Source organism: Balearica regulorum, chromosome 18, assembly GCF_011004875.1.
Source record: "Balearica regulorum gibbericeps isolate bBalReg1 chromosome 18, bBalReg1.pri, whole genome shotgun sequence".
NCBI lineage: Eukaryota > Metazoa > Chordata > Aves > Gruiformes > Gruidae > Balearica > Balearica regulorum.
This window is the reverse complement of record NC_046201.1, coordinates 11,976,145-11,995,792: the sequence shown is the minus strand read 5'-3', so window position 1 is coordinate 11,995,792 and position 19,648 is coordinate 11,976,145. Positions and strand designations below refer to the sequence as shown.

The following is a 19,648-nucleotide window of genomic DNA, read 5'->3' as shown; positions in this document are numbered from 1 at the left end:
GACACTGCTGGAAGTCAAGAGTCCATGCAGTGAGATAAGCTATTGGTGAGCGGAACAGAGGCATGGCAACCAGAGGGCTGGTGCAGAGAAAAACCGGACTGGGGTATCTGCTATGAGTACCTTGCAGCATCCTCCTCTCTAGCTGCTCCCCTCCCCACTGAAACAGGCTGCCGAGCTAACCCATATGAAATGTCCTTACAGGAACTGGCATAAATCTGAGCAAAATCTTGGAATTCCCATCTCCAAAAACCAGAGAGCTGCTGACTTTTGATCCAATCCAGTGTTTTAAACCAGAACATGTGCAAAGGAGACAGTGCTTCATTCATTGAGGATAACTGCAGCATATAAACAAAATGAGGAGACAAAAATTAAAAGCCTATGCATAAAAAAAAGCAAACAAACAAACAAGACGGACGTGGGAGCTGCTGCTCTGGGCTGGGAATGCAGCAGCAGTGTCTGAGAGGCTGTGAACTGTGCGCAGCCACAGCAGCGCCTCACTCCAGCAATCCTCTGAGGACGCAGAAGCACCACTCGGACAGGAGCAACACAAAGCCACAAGGCCACAAAATCCTGCTGTAACCCACCCCAGGCTGAAACGGTGACTCTTGAAAAATACAAAGTTTCACTATTCAAATAATTGTTCAGGAATGCCCTGAGTGTTCTAAGGCAGCTGCATTGTACTTTTAACTCCCAGGCTCCCAGTTAGACAGGCAAAGGCCAGCCGAGGGACTGAGCCACTTCAGGATTTTGTACGTTTGGTGTTTTAGTGTGAAAGGTAAGAATACCCACCAACTGGCTGTTCCTCAGCTCATTAAATGATGAGCATCCGCCATCACTATAATTATGAACTCAGGTCTGAAGTGATTCACCATGTGTTGATTGCTCCACAATGCAGAGAAAATGAATGTGTAAATATTTTAATCAGTTCTTCAGTCGAATACTCTATAGGATTACTTTTGACAAGAGTAGCCAGGTCTGCACTGGGCTGCAACTTGAATTCACCACATTCTATACGCTCACTTTATTCTTAATAAAAACATGGGATTAAATCAAACAGTCCAGAGTCATACACAGAGTTATGATCCAATTAATGCACAGTTTGGTCTGCCGCATTGAATGCGATCATTATGTGCAAATCCATTTTGCAGAGGTGAATGCAAATCAAGTGCAGCACACGCTACAGTCCGTGTGCCCCGTGCGAACTGCCTCCCAGGCGAACTCTGGGGTTCTTCCTTCACACAGGTACGCTCTTCGTCCTCGAATCCACAGCTGAGGAGTTTTGATGGGTCTTGAGGCAACTTTCACACCGGTCTGCATGAGAGGAGAGTCACTAGCAGCAACACTTTCAGAGCACTAGCTGAATATTTCTTAATAGCGCTAACCTTTCCTGGTATACAGACACTTCTGTAGAAATCAAGCACCTACACAACAGGAAGTACACATACATTATAAAGTTATAAACAGAACAGTATCCAGTACCAAGCAACAGTAATACAATCTCCCAGGCACTTGAAAGGTGCTGACAAATCCAGACAGAATTAAAACTCAGCTTGGAGCACATGAGGATGGACACGGCCATTTGAAGCTTTGACCTCTCAACATGATTACAGGTAGAAATGTTCTCCAAGTTTGAAAAACGAAGCCATGTCACCAACAACTTCCCTGTACTGGTGAGGTCGTGATAAGATAACTGCGCTTTCTGTTCCTTGATTTCTTCCAGCAAGATTTCTAAATATTAAAGGTGAGGCAAAGGTTCATTTTAAAGTTGCCTCATACTCACCTCTACATTTGGGTTCGCAGTTTTATGGTCTCAACATGCCCAATTTAAAGTAAATACCTACCCTTAGCCAGAAAGAAAAAGTCATTTAAATTACAGCAAAACCAGGCCCCAGGGAAAAACCATGCAGAAAATAAAAATAATATCTGTTCCCTGAGAAATGTCCAGTCTAAATCAGCAGAGATCCCTTCACATTGGCTCCCTCTTGATAAATACAGCAATACAGATGCCAAGCTGAGACTGTCAAGATATTTAAAGGTAAGACTCTTTTTTTTCCCCCTGCATTAGTACTACTTAGTGCTCATGCCAGTAATGGTCAGGAGCTGCCTAATACTTTTAAGAAGTCTATATGGGATCGATATTATAAAGGCACAGAATTTCGGTATCATGCTGTAATCATAATTCAGCTAAGAGTTCAAATCAGACTGGTAATGTCTTGTCTGTACTTTAGAGATGAACAAAACGAGAACACACCGAACACATGTGTAATGCCTTAGAGGCATTACGCCCCGTCATGGAAGAAAAGACGATTCAAGAGCTCTTGTTTTTAAGATTCAGAACATGCAGAGTAACTCCACAGCTCTCTCAAACATCCCTCTCCCCTCCTCATGAAACTACAGCTACATGGACTTACCTTAAACGGACCGTGTCTACCATTTTGGGAAACGCCTCGTTACAAAAAGACAAAAACCTCTCTGTGAATTCACCTGGGCAGATTTTGCTACAGTCCACAAAGAAACATGCTGTGCGTGGTTGCTGAATTACAGAAATCTTTGGAGAACACTGGAAAGGATCTTACTATGCTGATCAGATCCACAAGAAAAATTAAGACTTAAGAGATCAGTGCCCACAGAGTTTTACCTGATTTCGTATGCTGAAAGCACCACGCTATTTAAGTCAATGGCAGATGTGAGGTGCACACAGAGAGGAGCTGAAGGAAACATTCGCAATATCCCATCATAAAATAACTGCCAGAAAGACAGAATCTGCAATTTTAGTTCCCTTATAACTTGGGAACACATTTTTTAAAAGCAAGATAAGGTGTCTGATGCAACGAGTTACGCAGACTCCAGTTCAGCTGCATCAGCTGTATACCGAAACTACCTGCAGGGCCTTTAAGTTGTTTCATGATAAGCAGAGAGGCCTTCGTCATTTTTTGGCAAATGATGTCTCATCTAATAAAACTGATTTACTTAGATCCTTTGAAACTTCTCAGAAGGTATGCGTACATTGAGCTATGCGAAATTTAAAATCTAAGAGCTACAATGACCGTTATGGTGCGGAACTCGCTTCTCAACGCTGACTATGCTTTGCTTGCTGAGCTCAATTAAATCAAATTGTATTCAGAGAAGAAGGACACAACTCAATTTAGACCCCAGACTGACACCAAGGGGCAAAAAAAGAAGTATTTCTACATATAAGCCTCTGAAATTTGCTTAAAGTTCACTGTGAGGTAGGCAAACAGTAAAATCTCATGTGATTTTATAATCATTTTTAACCTTGCAATTGCTCTTTAAGAATAAAAACTTAAAGAAACAGAATTTTCAACATCAATTTTTTTGCAAATAGTTGCAAAGTGATGCAAAAATAACCGCTGATGTGGTTGGAAGTACATCTCGAGAATCTATTTTCCCCAAAGGCAGTTTGGTTCTTCTCAGTTACATTTTACTCCCAATGGCACGAAATGCCTTAGCACCTCCCTTCTTCTGCAAGAACAACAAAGCCATGCTCGGAGCGAAGAAGTCTCACACAGAACAATTTAAGTCCACCTCCTCCTTTATCCTTTTGGCTTGCAGGGTCTGCGACCATCAGAGAAGAAGAAACTGAGTCACTGATGTTGTGGAGCTCACACACAGAGACTGCAGAAACCCCGGCAGAAAATGATTTAATCAAATTGGTGCCATTTCTCCAGCGAATGAGCCTCTGCCACGTCCGCTTCCACAGTGGTTTGCAATTCAGAATGTATTTCAATCGGTACAAATATGATTCTTCCCTGAATAAGCAACAAATGTGTTTATTGGATTAATAGCTTTTTAAAAAATTATCATGCAAGATTATTACACCGAAGTTAAGCTTTGGGCCATACCTTAAATCCTCCCTGTTCACAGCAGCAAGGGCTGAGCACATCTAAACATCCATGGCCAAAATGACCACGGAGGTAAGAGCCAGGAGAGTCGCACCGTGGCTCTGCCGGGCGGCCATTATCACCCCTCCGCCACGGTCACAGGACAGATTGCACAAGTGCTTTTCATTTCAAGGTTTCTCTTTGCAAAACTGGAATTACAGCAGCTGATTCTGTGCTGAAGCAGATAAAAAGAGCACGTATAACCCATTTAATTGGCTTCAAATGATGGCAGTCGCTTCCAACTAAAGCAGCCACCGAATTTTAAACCATTCCAGCTATTTCTGCAGCATTCATCTCACAAAAGCACACATGGCTCTATGATGTGCTGCTTGCAGTTATGTTACTCAAGACTGAAGTCAGATACTCTATTAACAAGTAATTAGAGTTCCTGAGGTATTAAATGATAATAAGGCTGGGATATATTCTTGACACTAAAATTGTTTTCAACTTGAGTTTGAATTCCTGGGAGAAGGTAACATCTTAATAAAAAGTTCCAGCTATTCTTGGCATGAGGACAATTCTATCTATAGAGTCATTCTAGTAGAGTATTCTGTATGGCACAGTGATTTGTGTGAGGAAAACAGAGAGCTAATTACCCTGAAAGCATTTGATGTAAAGATAATCTGGAATCAATGCACACAGAGAAAGAGATTATCTTCAACGGCATTGCTTCTCCTCGTCTCCAACCACTTTCTACTGAGTCCAGAACACAGTGGGGTGACAGATGGTAATGCCACTTATATATTACATATTAAATACGCATTTAAATAAATATTCTGCTTTTTGCAGCTGTCTCATGGCTTGTAAAACATTAGGAAGGTGTTATTAAAATCTATCCCTCTGCAAAGGAATGATGTAAGCACTTGACCAAGAAAGTACCTAATAAAACTAATAAGCTTTTGATGGTAGCTGAAAGGACTGTAAGGCTCAAAGTTTCTCCGTCAGCCCTGTTTAAGGTGCGACACAGATCTTTTAATGATATCAGACCACCAATTTTTCATCTGTAAGCAAATCTGACCTACTGAAGAGGTGTTGAAATCTACGTGCTTTTGAGGTTAAGGCAAGGCAGATAAGGCAGCTTGAGGATCCTTCTGGACTTAGCAGGCCCAGCTTAGGACAAGACTTAGTTCTGAATAGGAAAGGTGAGAAGGCGGGTGTCCTCAGGGAGGATCACCAGCTTCAACCAGATCAACTCAGCCAATGCCAAGCTCTTTCTGAATGGATATTGCCCTGAGTTGATTCCCAGCCTGCAGAAGTTACTTAAATCAGGAGGGCAGCCTGCTTCCTGGTCACCCTGCGTCCCTGGGTGCCACCTTAGGTAAATAAACACACGGAAGTCCACAGGCTGCTCTGCTGAATAGGGACAGGCACTGACTGTGAGCAGACCGGGTAGGTTTTTCCCAATAGATACCAATGCAGAAGCGTACTTAAATCCCAAAACATGAGAAGACAGTCTGTAGCAAAGCCTGATTTTACAAATCAAACCGGAGCAAATAAACCATTTTTTTATTCACACCCCTTATTCACAGACATAGCACCCTGAAAAAGTTTAGTGTGCTGTTAGCATTACAATATTTTTCATTCAACTGTGTCAAAGTACAGGTCACAGCTTTCGCTCACAGTTTCCACAGCATCAGCTCTGAGGAGCAAGAATTCAATTTAAGTTTGCTTTTTGACTAAAAACTTAGTTACATTCATTTCAGCAGATGTATACCTGAAATACCTTGTTAGGATTTTGGAAGCAAAATCATTAAGTTAAAAAAGGAAAAATTACTATGCTATAAATTAAGAAAATAAAAATATTTATAATTTTTTTAAATATAAATCTGTCCTGTCAGATATATACTGTATATATTTTGCACTTTAGAACTAATAGTAATTTCTGGGCATCATCATACCACATTACCACTCCGCTCCCTATATTCAAGTACAGATTAATTGATCCCATGCTGTTGTGACCAACTTCTATTAAAGCTCTCATCCTTCATAGCTTTTACCAGCCAGTCCCTCTCATTCTCCTCATCAGAGTCACTCATATCACTGGAATCGGCAGCCAGGAGACGAGAATAATTAATTTTTTTCTGCCGTGGCAATTTAGATTGGACAATTAAGAACAAGAAGAGCCACAGCACAAGGCACACGCAGCACGCCCTGTACAGAACTGCCAGACCCAAGTATTTCACAACAAATCCTCCTGCAAAACTGCCCAAGCTTGCTCCTCCACCGTAGCAGAGGTCCTGGAGAAGAGCTTGCAGGGACCTCTCCATGCCTGGAGTGGCTATGTCATCCACCGTCATGTTAACCACCCACCACAAAGCACCGCTACTGAAGGCAGATAAAATCTGGATAAGGAGAACTGACCACGCAGTCCACAAGAAGGAGTAGCACAGAAGCTGTACTGCCAGGAGGCTCAGACTGACTGCAACAATTTTGCTGCTCGAGAAAGTCCTCAGCAACTTCCCTTTGAAGAAATAAAGCAAAATTTCAGCAAGTAGCCCAACAGCCACAGAGAGCCCCATGTACAGCTCACTGCTGCCTCGGTCCTGCATCTGCCAGAAGAGAAAGTTGTGCACCGCAGACCCAGCCGCACCAGTGAGGAAGACAGTGATGGCATACAGGATGGCTCGGCCGTCGCTCCACAGGAGGGCCAGGGCTTTGGCAGTTTTGTTAACACGGTCAGTTTTCTTGGGAACATGGACAGGAAAAAAGACACTGACAAGCAACGAGAGTGTTATCAGGAGAGCATAGCCATAGAAATGGACAGCGAGGCGGGTGATTGTACCGCTGAGGAAGCAGTTCAGCTGATCCACGAATACGGCAATGCTGCAGGCACCTATAGATGCACCCAGGTAACTCCAAATCCACAGCTTGCTGTACCTGTCGGTCGCATCAACGAAGTCAAGATATTCATAGAGACTGTCATCCACTGCCCATTCGAGAGAAGTGGCCAACAACTCCCAAAGCACAACAGCACCCAGTACCATAAAAAAAATCTGATGCTCTCTGTCCTGAAAGATGTTTCGCGCTGCCTCGAAGCTGACATCTTGAGCATCTTTCCAGTGGTCTGAAAGGTTTCCAGACGCATAAGCACCTCCAATAGTAGGAAGAGTTGTTTTAAACAAAGAGAGCTCATTACTTTCAGTACCATAAAGGCTTTCTGCAGCATTATCAGCAAGATCTATTGCAGCAGAACCCAGACTGCTCATTTCCTTCTTGAGTCCACGTAGGGGAGGTCTGTGGGAAGCCGGCATTTCTGGTTCTCTTGTCTCCCAGTTAACTGCTTTCACAGAAGTTGTCCAGCCAGACGGACCATCCAAGTAGCCATTTGTCTTTGTATCATCATCACCAACCCCTCTGTCTTTTTGCTCAAGCGTATCCATCAGGCCAAATAATCCCTGGAAGGCTGAACTGGTTAGTATTGGCTTTCTGCTCGCTATCAAAACACCAGCAGCTGTTTTCATCGTTTCTTTTGACACAGCTTTTGTGTTCGTAATAGCACTCGTGCTTAAAACACTGTGGCTACTCGTGCCCGGGCCGGGCACCGTGGTGGTGGTCCCTCGGTCACCCGGCTGCTGGCTGACGTTGCAGTACTTGTACCCCACGTCCCCATGGGCGGGTGGGATGAGGGTGAGCAGCAGGCTGGCCCCCGCCGAGCCCAGCAAGGAGCCGGCAACCAGAAGGCGCCGCTTCCTGCGGCCCTGGGGGCAGCGGGAGCAGAGGGGAGCCCAGAAGGCTGCTGCCAGGTGCTTGGCTCCGGCCACGACGCCCACCAGCGAGGCCGGCAGCCCCAGGTGTCGGAGGTACAGCGTCAGGAACGGGGCCGCGCAGGCCCTGCCCGCGCCCTGCAAGAGACGGAAGAGGCCGGAGAGGGCCAGGGCCCGGCCGACGTCCCACTGCTCGTTCATGGCGCCGCCGCATGCTCCTCCCGCGGCACCGGCGAGGCGGCCACGCACCTCCAGGACCTCCCCCCACCCCTCCGGGCCGCGGTGACCGTACCTGCACGGCGCGGGCCGCCGCCGCCCGCCCAGCCCGCCCAGCCCGGCCCGCACCTGCCGCCGCCCGCGGGGCCTCGCCCCGGGCCCGCCCCGTTGCCAGGAGACGGCGGGCGGTGGGGAGGGCAGCGCCGCCTTCCGGCCGGGAGGGGAATGGCCGCGGCCCGCCCCGGTCCCCTCAGCCCCGGTCCCCTCAGCGCGGCCACCGCAGCCCCGGTCCCCTCAGCCCCGGCTTCCCCGGCAGAGAACGGGGGTCCCGCGGGCCGTGGCGGGGCCGAGGAGCCTCACCCGGTGCACGACGCCGAGAGGGTGTTGGGGGAGCATCGGGCGGGGAGGCAGGCTTTGCTACATGGCCAGCGGCCTGCGAGACCTGACTGTGACACCCAGCCTGAATATATGAGCTCATATTTAATACTTCCTCTTCAGATTAACATTTGTTTTCGATCCTTACAGTTACTTATTTTTATCCTTATCCTGGAGGGAATGAGATTTGCAGACCATGGGGTAGGAGGTGGATGCCCGTGCAATGTCCGTGCTCCGAGGTCTTTACCCCCGTGCCTTCCCCCGCCAGGCAGGTCATGCCGGAGCGTCCCAGCCGCTGCGAGGAGCAGAGCGGTTCTGCTGCCTCTCTCACACAAAATAAAGGACGTGGGGGATTTTTTTCCCTCAAGTGGTGGCAGGAATGTTCCAACTTGGTTCAGGTCCCAAAAGGAAAGATTGTTTGCTGCAGTGTTTCCTCATATGTGGGGGAAGAAAAAAAAAAGCTAAACACTGCAATTCAGAGTCAGGATGTATTTTGAGAACCAAACCCTTCCATGCTGGTCACAAAGCAGAGAGGAAATGGTTTCCCTTTTTTTGTGTAAAATCTCCCCAGCTGCAGACAACGTCCCACGCGAGGCAGCCCCTGGCACTGGGTGCTCCCCAGCCCTGCAGAACAACCTCCTGCTCAGCCCCGCGCCGCGGGACACGCTGACCCAGCCTGGGCAACCGAGCGAGTCACTGCAGCGGAATGAGGCATCGGTCTGGCACTGGGTGCTGTTCGAGGGGCTTTGCCCAGGTGTCAGGGCTCCTTCCATCCCTCCCCATCGCCGTCAGGGCTGGCCTGGATCCCCAGCCCATCTGCAGCATCCCTCCCCTGCCGGCTGACAGGTAACCGGCTCATCTTCTGAGCAGCCATCTCTGTTCCCTTCTTATCATAGGCAACTGTAATCTAACCCCATAACTCCCTTGTAGAAGTCAGCCAGTCTGGCTCCCAGGGCTGTTAAGGCTTATTTCTATGAGAAAACAAATTTACATCCTAATCCCACAGCAAGCACTGATCCCTTTTTGCATCATTCCTGGCTTTCAGCTTATCCCGAGTATTCCCAAATGAATTTTACACCCTGAGAGTTTAAGCAGCTGCCCCAGAGTTGCAGCTACATCCCCTGGCCCCCACAGCTCTCTGCTCACCGCTCCTCTTGGTGCTAACACCTTAGCTCTGCTCCTCTCTTTTTAAGCCCTGCGGGGTTTGGGAAGGGCTGGCAGCTGAGCACTTACACCATGTGCATCCATAAGGGAACAGTTGTTCAGGTGCTGGTGGTCTCCAGCAGTACCTGCAGATGTGGCAATGCCTCTGCTGTGGTAATGGGCAAGATGCAAGGAAACACATAAAAACAGGCTCCTGAATCACTGAATTCAGAAGTTCAGTGCAGTCAGATCTCCTAAATCATCATTTCTGATAGGGAATACCCTTTCTTCAGCACAAACTCTTCATTTTTGTTCCCAAGCATTGAATGATGTGTTCGTAGTCCTGCTTTACTACAGTGCTTTGTAGCCGGCTGTTCTGCATGCCATGTCGCGTGTTCATGCAAATAGTGTCCACAGGGGCCATTTCAGCAGCTGTGGCAACACCAAAATCCCATGGAGCTGTTTTCAGCCCCAGGGGTCACCCAGAGAACACACGCCAACAGCATAGTGCAGCACAGAAAACAGCAGAGCCTCAACTTTAATGAACCGGAAGCAAGACATGGGGAAATTGCATTTTCTTGCTTTGAAACACCTTTATGAGAGGCTTTTCCCCATTTTGTGTTTATCCCGGCAGTGTTTGAAGGCTGCTCTCATCCGGCTTTACGGTTTGTCAGGACAGAGGCAGGTAGGACCGCCGGGACGCTGGGTGCCCATGGAGGGCTCAGCGAGTTCAGCCAAGAAAAGGGAAGAGCTGCCTGAGCGCAGAGCTACCAAAACCAGCCCAGTGGGATGTGAAATATGGATGGGTCTGTGAACACTGCTGGTAGAGCTGATTTATTCCTGGCACCTTGCAGTGGTGCTGCTGGGGAGGTCGTATGACAGAGACACATTGATCCATGTTAACGGTGGCCAGGCAGCGTTGTCCTCCCCCTCGATCAGTCCCTAGGTTTTCACATGGAGCTGGTGGGAGATGAATTTTCTTTCTATATGTAAAAATAATCTATACCAGGATTTCTTATTGCTGAGTTCATTCTGCCTCTGAAGGTTTTGATTTCAGTACAGAATGCTCCCTGGAAAAGAGGTGATTCGTATTCTTTTTTCACAAAGTGTTTAATAATTTACAGCCAGTGGGTGTTTTCAGGTTGTCCTAGGCTGTATTTCGGGAGAGGCAATGGAAGGAGGACATTGTTCAGAATGCAGAGCTCACAGAGAGCTGGCTTGGGATTGCCTTAACTACCTGCAAGTGCCAAAGCGCTGCTGGCCACCTGGGCTGGTCCGGGTTTGTGCAGGAGGAGGAGGAGGTGGTAGTGACTCAGGCTGGGAGCCAGACCTGGCATGACGCAGCTGGAACCATGGGGTGACACAGCAAGCCACCACACAGGTACGCAGACAGACTCTGGCCAAGCGAGCTCAGCGTCAACCAGTGTCCGCTGTTTGCGTCTCTGCTCGGCATCACGCTGGGCACGCAGAGAGAGCTTGAGGCATTTTGATTTAGCAAAACCAAGTGTCATTTCATGGCGTAAATAAATGTGTTCAGGAGGGACTTTGAAAGGCTGGGAGTCTCTGCAGTGAGCTGGAGGGAGGTGGGGAATCCTGCAGGTAGAGCCCCTCACACCGCTGTGCCAGGAGGGTTTGTGCCTGCAAGCCCTACCTCCAGGCTCCATTATTTAGGAATGCACCCTGCACTCAGGTTTCTGTGCTCTCCCAGTCTCCAGGTGATCTTGTCCACCCACATGCCCTTGAGGTCCCCCTGCCATGTTCTCCAGGCATTTCACCCAGACCCTGTGCAGAAGATAAAACTGCTCTGGAGCCGGCAGTTCCTGGGTACAGGGTAGACCCGAACACTGTCCCTGTACTAGGGTTGCTCTGTGATCTGTCTGCATTAGCTGCCAGTGATTTCCAGGGGTAAATAAAAACAACCCGTGAAATTCTGTCTCTCACAGCTGTGCTAATTCATTAACACGAGCTCATTAACTGTTTCACACCTTTCCCAGCCCAAGCGTACGTGTGCTGGGCCGAGGGCTGGCCCCGCTAAAGGAATGGGGTGCTCTGAAGGGGAACGGGCTGTCGGGACAGAGGGGAATCGAGGGACAGCCAGCATGGGGGTTATAGACTACTGCTTCCAAATTTCTGCAGTTCAGCCATTTCTGCCCATCCCTTCACAAAAGAACTCTTTGGCCATGAAGTCTCTCTCTGTGAAACATAGCATGTAGCCCCAAGGTGGGGAGGAGAAGACATCAGCCATAGAGGGCCAAATGACACTGATGTCTTTCTATTCCTACCAGCTTATTCCCCACCCACATGCAACCATAAAAAAACCAACCAAACTGACAGTTTCTGCTGGGTTTTTTTCTTTTTTTTTCTTTTTAAATGGGTATTAAAAGGATTGCACCTTCTGATACAGATGATCTCTGATGTCTATACAAATAACTTATGATCCATCTACATCATTTACAACTGTACAGAGTAAACTCTGGACACTGCAGAACACGCTCCAACCCAGCATACGGTCTCTTGGCTTTGTAAGTACATGAAGCCCCCAGTGAAGCCCCAAGGAGGCAGAAGTGTGAAGAGCCGCTGGTCACCCCTTAAACCCCATGTTACCCTATGCAGCGGCTCACAGAGGAAAACAGCTGGTGCAAGCAGGCGTTTCCTGATTTGTTTCTGAGCCTCCTGTCCAACTTCAGCTTCCTTCAGGGCCAAAATGTTTCCTGCCTAATTCTGGTGTTGGGGGGTCATCAACAATTTTTTACTTGTGAGGTGAAAAACAGTACTGAAGAACCAAACGCTGTTGCTGAGATCTTGCAGCCTTGTGACTCCCCTGGGGGGACATTGAGGCTCAGGGACTGTGCTTGGCTCGGCTGGGAGTGAGGGGCCATGTCTGCCAGCATTTCAAAATAACTTCTGTAGGAAATGGTCATGTTGCTGTTGCCCAACATGATCTTTCAACTGTTGGTGCTGATCTAGGATTAAATACTTCTTTGAGAACTGGAGGCTTTTTACTCTGTTAAATAACCCAGCACCTGCTGGCAGCTCTAGAGCTGTTGTGCCCCAGTAGTGTATTTCAGCAGTTGTTTTGGTTTGCACAGTGCATTCAAAGTGAGAGTGAATAAACCTTTAGCTTGGGAACAGGAAGCCTGCTATGCCAGGTGACAATGTGGGACAAGAGCAGGAATACAGCAGCCCTGCGCTTGTTGGCAGAGGGACCGGGGTTAAACCCCTATAGCCTTGTGCACGTGGCAAGAAATGCAAAGATTTCCATGGGGCCTAACCAGCTAAGACCACCCACAAGCTCAGAGCAGTTCTGCGGAAGGGAAACTCCTCTCCAGTACCCCAAACTGGGATACCTGGAGGTGGGCTCCTTGTTCCAGGTGTGGGTGGTTAAACAGAAATGACTTTCCAGAGGTACCGCTCAACAGGGCCGGGCAGACCTGGCACGGACGGGACAGAGGGATGGATTTGTCCCCAGCCATCGGGGCTAACAAAGGTTTGCTAGTGCCACTGCAGCTGGGTCAGCATCACGCTGTAGCACAGATCTGGCTCCAGGGACTCCCCATCAGTGATAGAGATGACTGGGAGTAGCTGCTATGCACATATACAAAGCTAAAGGACACTTTCTTAGGGCTACTGATCCAAGCAAGCACCTCTGAGTGAAGGCAACCCAGGTAATATGTTACCTGGGAGCGGAGAAAATAAAACATTGATAGTGTCATAGAAGGAATGCCCCTAAATCCGCTCTAATGTGAATTCAGGAAAGACTCCCCAGAGACACCCCAGAAATCACAGATCACATTCAGAAAGTCAATAAATACACATGGTGTTTCTTCCATTATTTCAGCCAGCCACAAACTGGAATGGAGACAGGGACTTCCTGCACCGTCATCCCTAGCACTGGGTTAGTCTGAGCCTCGGTGGAAGCAGGAGCTGTGCTGTCACTGCTCAGCCTGGCCCATCTTCAAAGAGGGTTTCTACACCGTGGTAGCAGCAGAGGAAAGGAACGGAGAAGTTCCAGGCATCTTGCCCATCCATCATTCCCAGGAGCACTACTCCACTTCTACATCTCTTACCCACACAGCAGACATGGACCAAACCAGGGTTGCAAGGCAGACTGGGATGCAGAGGCATTTCTGGCTGACCTCATGGAGGAGGTCCACTGCTGCTGGGGTTGTAGGTGGTCATTCCTGAGAAACACAACCGGCACGCATGAGGCTCCAGACCAGATGCAGAGAGGTCACGTAGCAAAGCCACAGCGAAATCCCAGATGGACTCAAAGGTACAGCTCAGATGTCAAAGAGCTGTTGTGCAGCCTCCATCAAAGAAGAAACTGTCTCTGAGCAGACCTATACCACTTACAGCTGAGCACATCCCACAGCACTGCCTAGGCAGCGAGAGCTGTTCTTGCCCTGATCACCACTACCAAATATTGAACTGGATTTCCCATGTCCCTGTTCCACACATCCTTACTTTGTGTGGCCACTTTGAAACAACAGCAGGTTTTCCACCGACTTCCACAGAAGCTGCATTAAACACACATGCTCTCCCAATTGTGGTCAGGCTTACAATGAGGTTTCCTAAATCAGCCAGGGGAATAATTGCTGGTTTGCCCAAATACATCACCCTGTGCCAGAATGAAGAGTTTGCTGTGCAGAACCCCACACAATAGGCCCTGATCCCCTGCTGGGCTGTGAGACATCAACGTAATAAATATCACTGATAGCAGCTGCTCTGTGATCCACGAACACAGCAAGCACCATCACCTCAGCTGTATTTTCCTCAGTCTTCCTGAAATGAAGAAGCTCAAAGGTTTCCCCTGACTTGTGCAAAAGGTTAAAACTCAGTTCTTCAGCAACACTCTGCCCCTTGGCAGGTGAGTGTTAGCTGTGGTCATTGCTGTCATTCAGCTCCCTGAGCCCTATCCACCTCTGCTGTTGCAGCTTTTTACACCATTACCATTGTAAAATCACTGCTGGTGGCTTTTAGTGTGTTTTCTTTTTCCATCTCCTCTGTGATGACCCAATGTTACATCTCTCACACCAGCTTTTTCTCATTTTCTTCATTGGATGATGCCTGCAAATGTGTTGATAGGCAACAGCAGAGACTTGGGCATGTATTTCACAAGCCCCACATCTTCTGTTTCATGCAGGTTGAATTTCATTATCCTTGTCTTTTGCAAGCAGTAGCTGGGCTCTAGGCAAGGGGATACTTCCACGCTGCAAGAACACAAGAATATGTTTACAGTATGTGCATATCTGCCCTTGAGAGCCAGAGTCTGATCTCGGACTAAACATCAGGTCTCTCCACTGACTGCTGAGGGAGGGCTGTCATATTGAGATGTGCAGCTGCTTTTATGCTTTTTCAACTGGTTTTGGCTGGAAAGATGAGCTGATGTGCATTAGTGTTTGACCACAAAACCACTCTCTTCAGCCTGGCTCAGTTCAGTTCTCAGAAATTCACATCTTATGTATGTTCCATATGGCCCATGGACCTTGAACCACCTGTCTATTTGCTTCCAACACATCATACATCACTGCAACTGCCATAGGCACATCAATCCCTGCTATTTTCACAGGGATGAATTCTATGCCCCTACCTTCATATGCTTGAGATACCCTGGTGAGGAATGCAGTCAGTGGAGAGAGCATCAGTTCAACGATATAATTAAGGAGATCTAAGATCTCAGGTTGTCCCTGGAGGTACCTGTCCTTCTGCTGTCTTAATGACAGCACCTTACTTAAAATGGAAGAACCATTTTGTTTCTCACACCATCACCCGAAAATACAAAGGTAGGAGAGTACCACTCTGCTCTGCTTTCCCTGGAGAAGCAATGTATTTGCCTGTGGGTCTTTTGTTGTGTATGAGGATCGGGACTAAGATTCCCTGGGAAACAGCTTGGGAGCCCTTCCAGGGAGGGGTGCAAGGTCACTGGCAAGATGCACAGAGCCTGGCACGCCTGGCATTCTCACCTGATCACGTTCCTGTAGGCTCTTCTGCTGTCCTTGTCCAGACACACCGTGAAGGGCCTCTGCTCTGTGCTCCTGATTTTGATATTGCGTGTTTTCAACCTGTTTGCCACAGCCTGGATTGAGAGAGGAGGAAGAGCCCCGTGAGTGTCTCACTGCCCTTCCCTTGGCTGCATGGTGATGGGTGGTATGCGAATACTGGGTATGAAAGGGACAAATGAAGACATTTCTCTTTTTCTTTTTTTTTAACCTCAGATGTGACACAAGGTGATTTCTTTACAGGAAGTTTTTCTCTTGTCCTTTTTCTGTAATCACAACCTGGTCAAATTTTGCAAGGGCAAACTTTCCAAACTGGCAATGCTTGCACAGGTTGCAAGGTTTGAGATGTCTGATGTGGGGCATGGTCTGTTCTCCAGGGCCGTGGTGTATCTTGGTGGGCAGCATGGGCTGCAGTACCTTGGTTTTTCCAAAAGCCAGGTGAAAATAAGCAAAAGTATGCTGGCCAGCTAAAAATATCATCTGAGAGCCTGAATGCTCCAGGGCCCAAATGACCAAGGCACAATAACATTTAATGCCACTCAAACTGCAGTGACACATTCCCATGGGGCAGCGTGTCCTCTGGGGTCTACTTGAACTCTTATGTAAAACAAAAAGGACAGGAGCCCAAGTTTTCAGTCCTATCTCTTGCATATCCATCTGTCTGCGTTGGTAAATAGATTCATTGAGGTTCCTGCTTCTTATTTATGCTTTGTTAAAATATTTCTCCAATGGCCTCTATTCTCATGAGCTCTGTTGGGATTAACACGTGGGGTCTGGAGAGGGCAATGTAGCTGGAGATGTGGAGCTAATGGAGCTGATGACAAAACTACAGATCCTCTCCTGTACCTAAATGGAGCCACAATGACTAGGACTAAGCCTTATTTCTCCACTTCATCCCGGAGGTCACAGAAACACCCCAGCAGCAGCTCAGTCCTTCAGGGTCTCCTGAGACAAGATTTAATGTGGCATTGAGCAGCAGGGATGGCATTTGGGGGTTTGGCTCAAAAATCTAGACTAGGTAATTGCAAATCACCCTCTGAGCAGCGTGGCCCCAAAGCGTTCTCTTCCCCCCACAGAGTGTTTCCCCTTTCAGCATTGTCGTAAGGGATTTCCATGCACTGGCCAACCCCAGCAAGGTCATGAGCATCCACATCTACTTACTGAGAATGATCGTCCCGACAAGTTGTTGATCCGAACGATTTCAGTGATGTTCACATTCAGACACATCAGATCTGCAACAGAAGCAGCATGTTAGACCTGGACCATGGCACATCTCAGCTCAGCTTTCAGTGGGGTTGGTGCCAGATCCCACACTCAGGTGCACTGCCACGGGTCCATGGGATACATAGGACAGCAGAAAAGGAGGACTCTAGCAAGCTCCATGGGCTAAGGGTTTGCATGGCATCATGCTCAGGATGGAAACCTCAGAGGTTATGCTAAGGGCAAGGTGAAGGAGGAAGGCTGCAGCAAGAGGAAGATGCTGCCAAGCCTAGATTATGGTTATGCTGAACCTCATATTACAGGGAGGCCCAGACTGTGAGAAAACACACAACCACAAACTGTGATGACACCAATATATGCACGTCACTGATTCAACCCCCACAGCACAGGCACACAGCACGAACAACTATGGTCAGATTTACTCTACTGAGCACCAGAAAACTCAGCAAACTCTCTTTGCAAGGCCTCAAGCAGGAGGAACCCACCTTCAGCCTCGTCAGCTGGGATGGCTTTCATCACCAGACCTGTGGAGCGCAAGGACATTGCCAGCTCCTTCGCCCGGTCGCTCACCACAACCTGCAGGAAAGGCTCTGTTATTCACCATGGCAGGGGGGGTTAGACATGGAGAGGTTTGGGAACATTTTTTCACAAATTCACCACAAATTCTCTGTACTCTCCTGGAGCGGAGGAAAGAAGGAGGGCCAGAGCAGTCCTTTTGGCAGATCTGTGCCATTCTGGGGGTCCCTGTGGACAGAGACATATTGGGCTGCCCAGAGCCCCACTTACCTTTCTGTATGTTACAGTGAGATCTATGCCAGGGCCATCCAGGGTCATTTTCTTCTTGGTCATGCTTAACTCTGCAAGGAGGGAATCAGGTAGGATTGAGGTTTCACTCATCCCACCTGTCTGTGCTCAGCAGAGAGGGGTCCTCCCATAGGATGAGCCACCCCCTCCATCACAGAGCAGTGGTGAGCTGGCACACCACCCCTCTCTCCTTGCCTACGGGAGATGAGGCTTTGTGCACTTCAGGGGTCCAGTGAGGTGGACTCACTTGAGGGTTTGTGCCCAACAGCAATGGCAGGCATCCATAGGACTGGACATTGGAGTGCACTGATGGAAGGGCTGTAACTGTCCAGCCTTCAAGCACCCCTGTCCCATCACTGACAACTCAAGGAAGCAGAATTTCTAACAAGGAAAATATCTGGCAAAGGAGATGGCTGTAAAGCCTAGCTTGTTTCCCCAACAAAAACATGGTGCTGGTCCAACTTCAGAGGGTCGTGGAGCCAACCAAAGCCAAACTACTAAACCTGGTTGAGACCAGGAGGCAGTGACCACAAGGTCTCTCATTTAGCCTTGTGTCATGCACCTGAGAGGGAGATGGAGATGTTCAAGGAGGCCTCCTGCTCGTCAGGGAACAAGGGATTGCCCCACGGCATGGCCTTGACAGCTGCAGGCTGAGGGACAGGGCAAGAGGGAGTTGTGGCCAGCAGGACCCCCACCCAGGATGGCAGCCCCTGCCGCAGGGCTCAACTTGGGGGGGCTGCACGCACCTCTGTGGGAGATGCTCTCCTGCACCTGGGTGCACAGCTCCGTGAGGAACACGTCCTCAGCTGGCTCCTGCGCCGGGTCATTGAAGAAAATCTGAAAGAGAGGAAAATCTCTAAGAACAGCTCCTCCTCAGTCACCCTGTGAAGTTACGCGGGGCTTGTGACATCAAATGCTGGTTCTCCGAGTACAAAGGTGTGACATCATCAAAGGGAATGTATGACCTTATCGTGTCAGCCAGGGGGCCTGTGAGATGGACAGAACTGCTTTTGCTCTGCTTTCTGAAGCCCAGGAGCACGGCAGGCCTGGCCAAGAGGCCCGAGGACTTGGCCAGTGGAGCCACGGGCAGTGTCCCCTGCCACCGGGTGTCACTGCGCACCCACAGATGACTCTGTTCCCAGCCATCCACCCAGAGGCAACCCAGGTCAAGGGGAGTAGCTTCCCAGGCCTGGCTGCAGATGCTGGCTTAGCCTCAAGGCACGTAATTTCTATCTGATACACCTAAATCAACTGGTCACTTCAGACCTATTAATTTTTTTCTTCTCATGGGCTTGTCTTGAGCAAAATGTGAAGATAAGGTCCTGGAGAACCTCTCTTAGCCACTTCTAGTCCTACATCCAACTCCTGTCGGAGTTGACCCTCACTTCCAAGAAAACTCTCTGCAGCCAAAGAGGAACAGCATGGTCTTAACCAAAAAGGCAAAACAGGCTCAATGTTTCCAGATGAAGCAGCATCACACCCTGTTCGACAGCAGGGTAGGTTAGGTGTCTCTATCTGAAAACCACATCTGGAGTCAGTTCCTCTTCCCCTGCTTGAGTCACCCACTCTCTCACTTGCTTTTGATTTTTGTTTTGGAGGAGAAATGACTGGAATAAAAATTCACCAAAAACCCAAAATCCCCATCTAACACAAGCTGAGGACCAGGTGCTCCAAGTGTTTACAAGCTAAATGTTATTAGCTCAAGTCCTGGTGATGCAATTACCAAAGCTCTTCCAGCCCTCCGCAAGCCATATGCCAGTTTGCTCATGTAATGGTTGCTCCTTTGCTGCAATAGGTTACCACATTGGCTACGAGTAGATTAAAAGGAGATATGTGCATGAGTGCCACCCTAAGCTTTGAAGGGGGAAAACTGCCAGAGGAGCAGATGGGGGGTAGATGTTACATGACCGAATACAGTAGTTGTTTGCTCTCATATCAAATGCCAGGTCTCACTCTGATACCATTTCAGAGAAAAGCTGGCAGGAAATAAATAAAATGGTGTTTCAGGAAACCCTGCAAAGCCCCTGCAAGGTACAGGAAGGTTTTGGCAAAGCCACTCAGAAAACTCCTGTTTGCTCACAGCATCTAAAGCCAAAGGAGGTGCTGGAGCTCCTGATCAAACCCCAGTCCAGTGAAATCTGGAGCAGGAAATGGGTGTCCTTCTGGGTAATTCCAAGGTTCTACTTTGCTGGCCTGTGAGACCCTGAAATAACCCTCCTGGGATCATTGACTCTGGCTGAGTTGTGCTACAGAGAATCAGTAGATCTGGGAGCCTGGCAAGAAG

General features: G+C 48.5%; 2 protein-coding genes across 6 annotated transcripts in view; both read right to left on the bottom strand.

Annotated features, from left to right (window-relative positions):
- Positions 1 to 700: 700 nt before the first annotated feature.
- MFSD6L (major facilitator superfamily domain containing 6 like) lies at positions 701 to 8,032 on the bottom strand. 4 transcript variants are annotated; one of them, XR_012838257.1, is made up of 3 exons: positions 7,899 to 8,032; positions 3,864 to 4,077; positions 701 to 1,421 (listed from the first exon to the last, which is right to left on the bottom strand). XR_012838257.1 is itself a non-coding variant. In XM_075770622.1 (2 exons), coding segments are annotated over exons 1-2 (1,545 nt in total). In that variant the 5' UTR covers positions 7,808 to 7,965; the 3' UTR covers positions 710 to 1,310. The 4 variants fall into 4 exon arrangements, 2 of the variants coding, with proteins under 2 accessions (XP_075626737.1, XP_010298760.2); XR_012838256.1 differs by having other exon boundaries at positions 709 to 1,421; positions 6,264 to 7,965; XM_075770622.1 differs by lacking the exon at positions 3,864 to 4,077 and having other exon boundaries at positions 710 to 1,311; positions 6,264 to 7,965.
- A 3,642-nt stretch (positions 8,033 to 11,674) lies between these two features.
- Positions 11,675 to 19,648, bottom strand: part of PIK3R6 (phosphoinositide-3-kinase regulatory subunit 6) — a 36,386-nt gene continuing 28,412 nt past the window's right edge. For both annotated transcript variants that reach the window (XM_010301658.2, XM_075771054.1), the window contains exons 15-20: positions 18,111 to 18,201; positions 17,347 to 17,417; positions 17,046 to 17,136; positions 16,501 to 16,571; positions 15,304 to 15,416; positions 11,675 to 14,550 (exon numbers count right to left, since the gene is read on the bottom strand). In XM_010301658.2, the coding sequence (XP_010299960.2) occupies positions 14,394 to 14,550; positions 15,304 to 15,416; positions 16,501 to 16,571; positions 17,046 to 17,136; positions 17,347 to 17,417; positions 18,111 to 18,201 (594 nt within the window). In that variant the 3' untranslated portion in view covers positions 11,675 to 14,393. The remainder of the gene's footprint in view (positions 14,551 to 15,303; positions 15,417 to 16,500; positions 16,572 to 17,045; positions 17,137 to 17,346; positions 17,418 to 18,110; positions 18,202 to 19,648) is intronic.